General features: G+C 37.0%; 1 protein-coding gene across 4 annotated transcripts in view; it reads left to right on the forward strand.

Annotated features, from left to right (window-relative positions):
- Nucleotides 1–12,115, forward strand: part of nf1a (neurofibromin 1a) — a 67,103-nt gene that overhangs the window by 5,545 nt on the left and 49,443 nt on the right. For all 4 annotated transcript variants that reach the window (XM_059514176.1, XM_059514177.1, XM_059514178.1 and 1 more), the window contains exons 2-11: nucleotides 2,311–2,454; nucleotides 2,727–2,810; nucleotides 9,798–9,988; nucleotides 10,231–10,337; nucleotides 10,567–10,634; nucleotides 10,745–10,820; nucleotides 10,926–11,083; nucleotides 11,248–11,421; nucleotides 11,547–11,675; nucleotides 11,888–11,962. In XM_059514176.1, the coding sequence (XP_059370159.1) occupies nucleotides 2,311–2,454; nucleotides 2,727–2,810; nucleotides 9,798–9,988; nucleotides 10,231–10,337; nucleotides 10,567–10,634; nucleotides 10,745–10,820; nucleotides 10,926–11,083; nucleotides 11,248–11,421; nucleotides 11,547–11,675; nucleotides 11,888–11,962 (1,206 nt within the window). The remainder of the gene's footprint in view (nucleotides 1–2,310; nucleotides 2,455–2,726; nucleotides 2,811–9,797; nucleotides 9,989–10,230; nucleotides 10,338–10,566; nucleotides 10,635–10,744; nucleotides 10,821–10,925; nucleotides 11,084–11,247; nucleotides 11,422–11,546; nucleotides 11,676–11,887; nucleotides 11,963–12,115) is intronic.

Here is a 12,115-nt window from a genome sequence, read left to right on the forward strand (position 1 = left end):
TTACAAATTGTCCTTGCTCTTCCAACCCTTTCAGTGGGGGTAAGTGGGTGTTTGTTGTCAACTGTTCAGAAGACTAGGGCTGCTCCGATCACGATCGGCCGATCATTAATGCGCATCTCGTCAGTAAAGCTGGTTCTCTAATCAGCGGTAAATTCCCTCAGGTGCGTGATTTCACATCGAGCAGCTGTTACTACACAGAGCCGTTGTGAACTGAGAAGTAGGGATGGGTACCGAAACCCGGCATTAAAATGGCCCCGGGGCTAAATTATGAAAGACGGTAGTATCAGTAAGATCTGACGGTATCGGATCTGCTGTCGTTACTCGAGGGGAAGAAAATTAATGTACTATGTATTTTTGCTTAATAATGTTATTGTGCACATTTTATCTCACCAAACATTTCTAATGTGCGATCATATTAAGACGTTTGTCTGTGAGATCTGCGAGATCGCTCATGCGCGCCGCGGAGGCTGTCTGTCAGTCACACACACACACCACAACGAGCGCGGCACACGCACAGACATAACAATATGAAAATCCCCGCTTAATAATAAAGAGTGACGATGGCGAAGAGATTTGCTTAATAATGTTATCGTGCACATTTTATCTTACCAAACATTTCTAATTTGCGATATTAAGACGTTTGTCTGTGAGATCTACGAGATCTCTCATGCGCGCCGGGGAGGCTGTCTGTCAGTCACACACACACAACAAGAACGAGCGCGGCGCACACACACGCATAAGGGGCTGTTCACATATCGCGTCTTTTGCGCACTCAAGTTGGTTATTTCAAATGTAGGCGCGCGGTATGCGTGCTCATAATGGAAGCGACGCGGTCGCGCAACTTTTCAGAATGCCGCAAGCGCACCGCAGGTCATGTAACTTCCTCACCTTTTCCGTAACAACGTTGAAAGTTTAGCCGAGATGAAGGAACAGCTGATTGTAGCTGTATGTGGATTTTTTTATTAATTTACTAGCAGAGCTACTGCAAGCAATTTTCACTGCTGCAAATCCATTTATCCATTGCTGAAATTTCTGCATCTTCATGGAGAGAGCAGGTCATGGTTGCTTAGCAACGGCAGACTCCTGAGGAGCGCAAGTGCCCGAAGGCTCTGGGGAAAAAAAAATCAGAAAGCTGCGTGTCTAGCGTTTTCCACACGTTTTTAGACGCGATATGTGAACGGCCCCTTACAGTACGAAAACTCCAGCTTAATACAAAGAGTGACGATGGCGGAGACAGCAAAACGTTCCAAAGTGTGGTTATACTTCACTAGAGTTGATGCAGACAACGCTGGTTGTCATAAGTGCAACAAAATTTTTGCATGTAAGGGCGGAAACACAAGCAATCTGTCAAAGCATCTTTCAAAAGTGCATTATGTGCAGACAGAGAAATGCAAAGTTTTCGACTGCCAACACAACACAAAGTAACACAACACAAAGTACCGATAAGAATACCGTTAAAGTACCGGACCGTTAAGCAGTATCGGTAAGAGTAGTAATACCGTTAAAACCTTAACGATACCCATCCCTACTGAGAAGATGCGCAAATAAACGCTGAAAATGAAGTGGATTTGCGCATCTTCTCAGTTAACAACGGCTCTGTGTAGTAACAGCTGCTCTATGTGAAATCACGCACCTGAGGGAATTTACCGCTGATTAGAGAACCGGCTTTACTGACGAGATGCGCATAACAATCGGCCGATCGTGATCGGAGCAGCCCTACAGAAGACGTGAAATAAAGTGCCTTCCCAACAGTCAGCAGAAGTGAGAAAAAAAAAAATTATTACGTTTGAAATCTGGATATTTTTCTTACAAAAAATGCATGGATTCACTACAGGGTGCCTTCATTCACCCCCCGGAGCTGTGTGAGGGATTATTTATTACAGATGCGCCCACTTTATTTCACGTCTTATGAACTGTTGACAACAAACACCCACTTACCCCCATTGAAAGGCTTGGAAGACCAAGGACCATTTTTAAAATAACTTCGATTGGATTATTCTGAAAGACGAAAGTCACATACACCTAGGATGCTTCGAGGGCGAGTTTAAAATGGACAAATTTTCATTCTCTGGTGAACTAACCCTTTAAAAGAGAAAATGGTTACACTATTAATATATTACTATTTTGACATCTGATAAAAAACATTACAAAAATTTCCCCCAAACATCATGGTAATGTGTGTGTGTATCATCATTTTTATTGGCCTGCGCTCTAAAAGGTTTCATTGTATCCTTTGCAGAAATTGCTGGTTTTGATTGCTCTCTTTTTCTTTCCATCACCTTCTTTCTCTTGTCTGTTTCTAACTCACAGCTCCCAATTAAAACAGGACAGCAGAGCACCCACACCAAAGTGAGTACAGAGCACAATAAAGAATGTTTGATCAACATCTCCAGGTACAAATTTGCCCTCGTCATCAACGGTCTGACCAACATACTCAAAAATGTGAACAACATGGTAAGTTTCCCCATCTTGATAACTGAATTTTGAAATTTCAGTCACTCTGTTATGAATGAACTGCCAGATAAATGTTTATTTAATTCAGTTCTGAAAATAAGAAAAGCCTGAGAAGCATGATCCGTTTTACTTAATGTTTTCTTGTGTTTTATGCTTAGAGTGTTACACTGTTAGCTTAGGAACATGATCATATCAAGCTCTATTTCAATCAGTCGAGAGAAGTGTCTTCTAATCTTGCTAATGTCACATTTCTGTATGTCTTCTGTTCATAGCGGATCTTCGGCGAAGCTGCCGAGAAGAACCTCTACCTCTCCCAGCTGATTATCCTGGACACACTGGAGAAGTGTCTGGCAGGGGTGAGCAGCTCGTCCTATCTCACTGTGAACTTTGTTGGACCTGTTGCTTGTTTTGACTGTCTTATGTCCTGCCTTGTAACAGCATTGTTCCTTGCTGTGGTTTCACCTTTTTTGTTGAACGCAATGCAAAATCGCCACACCCTGATCTAAAAGATTACATATGTTTATTATAGATTTTTATAGATATTGAAAGTTTTAGAAGAAAATCTAATTGGTTTAGACTGTTTTTTTTTTTCTAATGTGATCTTGACCTATATTAGTCTCTTTCTTTTACTAGGCTAGGCTGTAGAAATAAATTGAATGTTGTGAAACTGGAACTGCTTCATAGCAGCATGGTTATAATAAATGAATCAACGCCTTGGAATCTCAACTATCAAACAAACAGAATTAAGTTTTTAACCATGCCATGGTGTAATAGAAACTAGCTGTATACTACCCTTCAAAGGATTGGCATCAGTAGAAATTTAAAAGTCACATTAACAGCATTTATAATGTTAGATACATTTTCTACAGTTTCTACACCGTTTCTAATGTTTCTTGAGCAGAGAATCAGCATATTAGAGTGAGTACATTCTGAAGGATCATGTGATACTAAAGACTGGAGTAATGATGCTGGAAATTTAATTTTGCCATCACAAAAACAAAATGTGACCGTGGACCAAAAAACAGTCATAAGGGTCAATTTTTTTAAAATTTAGATTTATACATCTCATCTGAAAGCTGAATAAATAAGCTTTCAATTGATGTAGAACAATATTTGGCCGAGATACAACTATTTGAAAATGTGTAATCTGAGGGTGCAAATATATATCAATATTGAGAAACTTGCCTTTAAAGTTGTCCAAATTAAGTTCTTAACAATGCATATTACTAATAAAAAATTAAGTTTTGATATATTTAGTAAATTTACAAATTGTCTTCATGGAACATGATCTTTAGTTAATATCCTAATGATTTTTGGCATAAGAAAAATTGAAAAGTTTTGTTTTATTATTGCTACAAATGTAGCTGTGCTTATGACTAGTTTTGTGGTCCAGGGTCACGTATATTAAAATACTATTTTAATTTTATATATATATATATATATATATATCCATATATATATATATCCATCCCTTATGCGTTATGCGTTTGGCCACAACCTTCTCTTTGTTTGAGCTAATGGAATGATTTTTGGTGACAAATCTTATTTTGAAATTTTTCAAAAACTCAACGGTACACTGTGGGCAAATTCACTACCCTTTCGGTATGTTCGTGGATGAAAACATCCACTAAATTAAACTGCTGTAAAAATGTATCAGATAAATATTTTTTTCACCTTTTTTTTGCATAAATCTATTAATCAACCTCAGTCCTGATCAAAACTACCAAATGTTTAAAAAAATTCCAAGATTTTAACTCTTTAATTACCAAGTTCATAAATGATGTCACTGATTTGGGGGAAAAAAACACAAAATTACATATTTTCAATATAAAAAGTGATTGTGGACTGGATATTTTTTTACCTTTTATCACAGTCTTGAGCATGTCAAAGATTAGTAACAAGATTGGCTTTGATGCATTGTTAGTTTTTGTACAGCATTAGATTTAAATTTTTTCTCCCTAATTTGTTGTTGGTGGCTGTTTTTGCCCCATTGACTTCCATTATTATGACATTTTTTGATCGCAAAGCCATGACACCATATAATCATGCATTCTTGATTGTTTGTGGTTTTCCCTTTTGGGAAGAGGTAAAAAAAAATTATTTTTTACAGTTGATCACTAGGTGGGACCATTAACCCTTTAGATAGGCCTGTGCAAAAAAAAGGCTTAGTTTCTGGCTTGTATATGGAGTTAAATGGAGTATAACAGCAAATTATAGTGTTTGTGTGTGTGAGAGATTCTTGATTGTTGGTGGTTTTCCCTGTTGGGAAGAGGTAACATTTGTTATTTTTTTTTTACAGTTGATCACTAGGTGGGACCATTAACCCTTTAGGCCTGTGCAAAAAAAGGCTTAGTTTCTGACTTGTATATGGAGTTATATGGAGTATAATAGCGAATTATTGTGTGTGTGTGTGTGTGTGTGTGTGTATGTGTGTGTGAGAGAGAGAGAGAGAGAAAGAGCGGGTGTGAGAGAGACCTTTGTGCACTTACCTTGAAGTACAGTATCTGAAAAAATCCAAATATGCACCTCATGCTCTCATAACTACATGGAGTAAACAATAAAAAAAATTGTTTATGCACCTGCTGCCTTTTGATGGTGAAAGGTACAGATGGCCTATATGTGAAATGCTCGTCTTTTCTTGATGGTAAAGCCAGTTTAAAACCTTAAAATCCTGTAAAAAAAATCTACTTTGCATCAAATTTATGAACATAATGTATTATGAACCAAAATGCAATACCAACTTCAAATAAGCTGCAGCTCTCTGGAGGGGTCAAGCTACATGATCATTTCTAAAACGTTGGTACAAGTCAAGCCCTTTCTCGTGTTGCTTGCTGCTCTTACCATTAAATGACCAGCACGATGGCATGCAAGTGTTTAAATCCACGTAATTTGCTTTTGTTTAGTCTATTCGCTTAAGTCTGACGTCACGTAGCAGCGCTTCCGTGTCCAAACGCTCTATCAGTTACAATGAGAAAACAACAAAAGGTGCTAATATAAACTCACAATGTGATAGAATACTAGCAAAAAAGTTATAATATTAACCTTTAACTCCATACCGAAGTCCCAGATAGCCAGACAATGAAAATATAAATATAAAAAAAATATATAAAAATGATTTGTGTTTGGGACGCTGTGAGCACGGGACTGTAGTGTATATCGTAAGTTTGAAAGCGTTTAACTTAAATTATCAATATGAATAAACAGTGCTCATAAACGGCTGCTGACATCGTATTCTCAAGTGAAGTGAGTTGATGCCTGGACCCGGAAACAGCGCTTCTTACTACATCACTTAACAACCAAATACTTTCACCACCATTAAAAGGAAGCAGGTGCATAAATACACTTTTGTTTACTCCATGTAGTTCTGAGAGCTAAGGTGTACATTGTGATTTTCTGAAATACATCAAGGTAAGTGCGCAAAGGTCTCTCTCACACACTCTCTCTCTCTCTTTCTCACACACACACACATACACATACACACAATATAATATGCTGTTATACTCCATATAGCTTCATATACAAGTCAGAAACTAAGCTTTTTTTGCACAGGCCTATCTAAAGGGTTAATGGTCCCACCTAGTGATCAACTGTAAAAATAACAAATGTTACCTCTTCCCAACAGGGAAAACCACCAACAATCAAGAATCTCACACACACACAAACACTATAATTTGCTGTTATACTCCATATAACTCCATATACAAGCCAGAAACTAAGCCTTTTTTGCACAGCCCTATATAAAGGGTTAATGCTCCCACCTAGTGATCGACTGTAAAAATAAAAAATTTTACCTCGTCCCAAAAGGGAAAACCACGAACAATCAAGAATGCATGATTATATGGTGTCATGGCTTTGCAATCAAAAAATGTTGTTATAATGGAAGTCAATGGGGCAAAAACAGCCACCAACAACAAATTAGTGAGAAAAAATTTAAATCTAATGCTGCACAAAAGCTAAAAATGCTTCAAAGCCAATGTTGCTACTAATCTTTGACATGCCCGAGACTGTTATAAAAAGTAAAAAAAAAAATCCAGCCACAATTACTTCTATATTGAAAAGAAGTCATTTTGTGTGTTTTTTCCCCCAAATCAGTGAAATCATTTATGAACTTAGCAATTAAAGAGTTAAAATCTTGGATTTTTAAAAAAAACATTTGGTAGTTTTGATCAGGACTGAAGTTGATTAACAGATTTATGCAAAAAAAAAAAAAATCTGAATCTGATTAGGGCTGTGAATCTTTGGCAAGGCAGCGATTCGATTCGATTAACAATTAAATTTGATTCGATTCGATTTGATTCTGCATTCTTTAAGTGCATTCACGGGATTATTTAAATGCTTCTACTAAATTCTTTAAATGCTTAGTCAGGGGGCAAATTACAGTAGCATTTATGGTTAGAGAACCATAGGTTAGAAAAAAAAAAAACCTTTTGTCCATTGTTAAATGCTAGTTTAATGATGCGACATGGCATACGTAAAAATGTATGTAAGCCAAGTTTTTAAAAAAGAGCTTAAAGAGTATTATGTATAAGCTAACATTTTGTCACACCAGGGGCGTAGCCATAATTTCAGAAGTGACAGAAATGTCAAATACAATAATTTTATGTATGTAGCCTATATTATAATAATAATAATAATTATTATTATTATTTTTATTTTTTACAAGGAATTATATTCTTTTTTAATTACTTTTAATTAGCTGTAATAAATCATGAAAGCAATCATGCAATACACTGCTGGACAATAATCAATCATTTGTAATCGATATATTTTTTTCCTAATGGCAATTTTATGATTGTTTTATATACTAGGCTACATTTAATTAGCAATTATTTAAATTTTCTGCACAGAATAAAATAGAAAATATACTTTATAGTTTCTGTACTGTAATAAATGTCAATTAGCACTGCATCATTCATAAATTGTTTGTGGTTCTTTTTTAGTTTCATCAGTTCATTCTGCTTTTATTCAGTTTAGCTGCAGATATAGCCTGGCACGTCTATGAGAGCGAAATCGCTTCTCTTTCAGTGTGAAAACGTCTTCATCTCTATTTAACTTTTCCTCTCCATCAGCGAATGATTCTGAGAGAAAACGTTTGCTAATGAAACAAACTTTACTTTCATGCATCTGATTATCAGATAAATCTCGCGCTCTTATTTCAAGGTCATTGTTAATGCTGTGGTTAATTTTAAAAGTTTCCTTCGTATATTCGGTTCATCCGCATTGTTTAAAAACATTTATCATTCAATGGATCTGTGCGTATGATTTAGACACTTACATTTCTGCTCCGTCCATGCAATAAATACAGCTGTCGACGGCTCCGGTAACTCCGTCGGTAAGATGCAGAGAGCCATTGACAAACTACAGAAAAGTAAAACTACTTCACGTTAGTATTACTGGCCACGAGTCCTATAGATCACACGTCAGCTGCGTCAGAGACAAACGGAGCGCGAGCGCAATCCTGTGACAGTCTCAGGCGGTAAACAGTGGAGCGCGTTAAGGACAGATAAGAGGCACGATTCACGAACACTCTTCAAGGTCTCCATTAATTCGTGCGTGTAGTAATTTAATGTGTATACATTTTGAAAGCATTGAATCGATATAGAAATTCGATTCATTCGATTCTTAGCATTTTGAATCGATTACTGTCCAAGATCGGTAATTCACGATTCAAACATCATGTTTCAAGATCGATGCATATGAATCGTCAGGGTTTGTAATCGATGCATCGAGAAAACGAGTGAATCGTTACACCCCTAAATCTGGTACATTTTTACAGCAGTTTAATTGAGTGGATGTTTTCATCCCGAACATACCAAAAGGGTAGTGAATTTGAATCCACAATCCACAAGGGATATATATGTGTGTGTGTGTGTGTGTGTGTGTATGTATATATATATATATATGTATGTATGTATGTATGTATGTATATATATATATATATATATATATTATAAAAATATATATATAAAAATATATATATATAAAAAATATTGAAAACAGTTATTTATAGTGTGTATAGGGCTGTAAAAATGACTGAAAAACTAAATTCAAATTTTGTACTTAAATATTATCAAAACTTAAATTATATTCAAATTTAAAATGCATAATTTCAGTTAGGGTGAAGAAAAGCTTTTCTAATCACTTAGAGACGCGAGTGTAACAGTGGGAAGTCGTGGCCTAATGGTTAGAGTGTCGGACTCCCAATCGAAAGGTTGTGAGTTCAAGTCCCGGGCCGGCAGGAATTGTGGGTGGTGGGAGTGCATGTACAGTTCTCTCTCCACCTTCAATACCACGACTTAGGTGCCCTTGAGCAAGGCATCGAACCCCCAACTGCTCCCCGGGCGCCGCAGCATAAATGGCTGCCCACTGCTCTGGGTGTGTGCTCACAGTGTGTGTGTGTGTTCACTGCTCTGTGTGTGTGCATTTCGGATGGGTTAAATGCAGAGCACAAATTCTGAGTATGGGTCACCATACTTGGCTGAATGTCACTTCACTTTCACTTTCATAAAATAATTAAAAAAAAATTGTTGTTGTTGACTGCCTTAGTAGTGTGACATAACTGTAGAATGAGTTTGAATGACTTTATAGGGACAGCGATAATTTTCTGGTCTCAAAAATCAGAAATTGTCCAGAAATGTTTTTGATTGCTCATAGACTTGTGAAGTCTATGAAATAGAGCCCTGGTAAAACAATTAAATCTTTAGCTTTTACTCCCAGACAGAGGGCTCGGAACTGGCCCTGTCAGGAGATTATTACATTTGCAGGTGTTTCCTCGACTTGAGATTGTCTGGATTTTCCTGTATAGATTATTAATTTTCCCTTGCCCAGATGCTACACAGCTGTCTGTCCGGTTTTGTTTTTGCAAAATTATTTTTATGTCATTTCCTTTGATGTAACTGAGATGGAGAGGTATATGTACAGATTTCAACCATGCTGTTAAGGCTCCAATTTGTTTACTGAAAGTCGAAGACATTTAGGGCAACTAAACACTTTATTCATTAACTAGTTTTGGCAGACAAGAATTTTTGCCCTGTAGTATAAAACGTCCCCTCTACCATTTGTTACACATTTCGGGCTTTTAGCTTGACCCACTATGTGTGCAGTACATTGATTCACTAATGTGTTTGTTCGCTGCTCTGTCATTGGATTTCATTCCTCTTCTTTTCCCCCTTTCCTGCATGCTGCTGATACTTAAGCGCTTTCTACTTGTAGTTTTAGTCTGGTTTTTAGCTTACAATTCAGTGGATGTTATTAAACTTTACAAGTACAGTTTAGTACAGCACACAGAAAAAAAGAGAGAATAGTAATAACAAAGTATATTATGTATTTGTGTATATCATCAGCAACCCAAGGACTGCCTACGGCTGGATGAGGCCATGTTGGTAAAACAGTTGCTGCCTGAAATCTGTCACTTCCTGCACTCGTACCGTGAGGGCCAGCAACACGCCGCTCAGCTGCGCAGTTCTGCCTCTGCCGTCCTCTTCTCTCTCAGCTGCAACAACTTCAATGCTGTCTTCAGTCGTATCTCCACCAGGTACCTCTCTAACATACTGGAGGTTCCACAGGGCTTTGTTCTAGGACCCCTTTCATTGTGTGAATCTGCCTCCCAAATACCCCATAGTAACTAATGAAAATAGCTTATTTTAAACACTGTAAGCCTAATGTACAAGTGTTTGTAATTAGTTTAAATGCTGGGCTGTTTTTCTTTGTTGTTTACAAATTGAACAGTTAAAGCCTTTACAAATTAATGACTTTTAATTTAATTTATTCTCATAGGTTGCAAGAGCTCACAGTTTGTACAGAGGACACAGTGGATGTTCATGACATTGAGCTCATTCAGTATATCAGTGTAGACTGCACCAAGTTAAAGAGACTCCTACAAGGTAAAGCATGCTCTATTTTATTGCCTCATATTCAAAAAGTTTGAGGAGGAGTTTTATGGGTAGTCTAATGTTGCATAATTAAAATCAGAATCAAAATATGGCACAGTGGCATGTTTTAAACCACAAATGAATGCAAATAAATATATAGTGTTTCAGTAATTTATAATAAATAAATGTATTACATATATGGTTTGGAATTGCTTAATAACTTCCTGCATGTCCCCTTTAGAAACAGTACTTAAATTCAAATCTTTGAAAAAGCCGGCTCAGCTTGCAGTAATCAGCAGTTTGGAAAAGGTATATGTTTTTTTAAATAATGCAATATTTTAGGATACTTTTTCCAGGTTTAATAATTCTCATATTATTAAAGGTTATAAGAGTAAATGTATATGATATGTTTGTATCAGGCTTTCTGGAACTGGGTTGAACACTACCCTGATGAGTTCACTATGCTCTATCAGAGACCCCAAGCTGACATGGCCGGTGAGTGAGAAAATAATTCATATCTTAATTGACTTGTTTATTAGACTGCTTATTGAAGTCCAAGTTTAGATGTGTAATGATTAAACTGTGTTTCTGTGTATACAGACTGTGCAGAAAAACTCTTTGACCTGGTGGACAGTTTTGCAGAAAGCGCAAAGAGAAAGGCTGCTGTGTGGCCACTACAGATCATCCTCCTCATCCTCTGTCCAGAGATCACTCAGAGCATCACCAAAGAAGTAGGGGGGGAGGAGAAAGCTAACAAGGTCAGAGGTCACACAGTAAATTAGACTTGTATTACTGCATTCTATTTATCTCCTGTTGTTTCCAAAGTATTTTGTGTTGAAGTTGAGCTTTGGAACCAAGAATTGTATTTTGTGCATACAAATGTTTTTGGAGACAAACCTAGCTGTTCTGTTGTCTTCAACAGAAGTCATTTGTGGAGAGTCTGCGGAAGGCTCTGGGACAGCACAGCGGAAGCAGACAGTTGACCGAGAGTGCGGCAGTCGCATGCGTCAAACTCTGCAAAGCCTGCACCTACATCAACTGGGAGGACAATTCTGTCATCTTTCTCCTAGTTCAGTCCATTGTCATGGACCTTAAGGTGAAGAGGAACATTTTTTGAGTAAACGATTACAGAGCAATGCATGTCTGAAGGGAATGAAGAACATTTTTGTCATTTTTTTTTTTTTTATACTGTGTGCAACTTTGCTCTCTCTTCTGTCCCAGGGTCTTCTGTTTAACCCTACTAAGCCATTTTCGAGGGGTGCGGGCTGCCAAAGCGCCGATGTAGATTTGATGATTGACTGCTTTGTGTCATGTTATCGCATCAATCCTCGTAACAACCAGCATTTTAAGGTAAGCTCAGTTGTTGAATCTTAGAGTTTCAAGGATTTTGCAAAGGACGTTATAGCAATTTAATAAGCAATCACTAACAAGAGATTTAATATTATTACTATCACCGCATATTGAGCTAGTCAACATTCATTTCAGGACAAACTTAAAATCATTGCCATAAACAACATCTACAGAGTTTTTGTTGTTGTTGAATAAATTCATTTCTTCTCTAGGTATGCCTTGCCTCAACTTCTCCTCCTACCTTCCATTTCGTCCTGGTCAACTCCCTGCACAAAATTATCACCAATGTAAGTATGATCTCTGTATGGACATTCACACAATTAAAAAATAATGTTTCTATATTATGCACATTAAATGCAGCTTTTATTAAATGATAAACCCATTATACAAATAGATCATCTTTAAATTTCTGCATTTTGCATAGGACTGATGATTGTTCA

Source organism: Carassius carassius, chromosome 28, assembly GCF_963082965.1.
Source record: "Carassius carassius chromosome 28, fCarCar2.1, whole genome shotgun sequence".
NCBI lineage: Eukaryota > Metazoa > Chordata > Actinopteri > Cypriniformes > Cyprinidae > Carassius > Carassius carassius.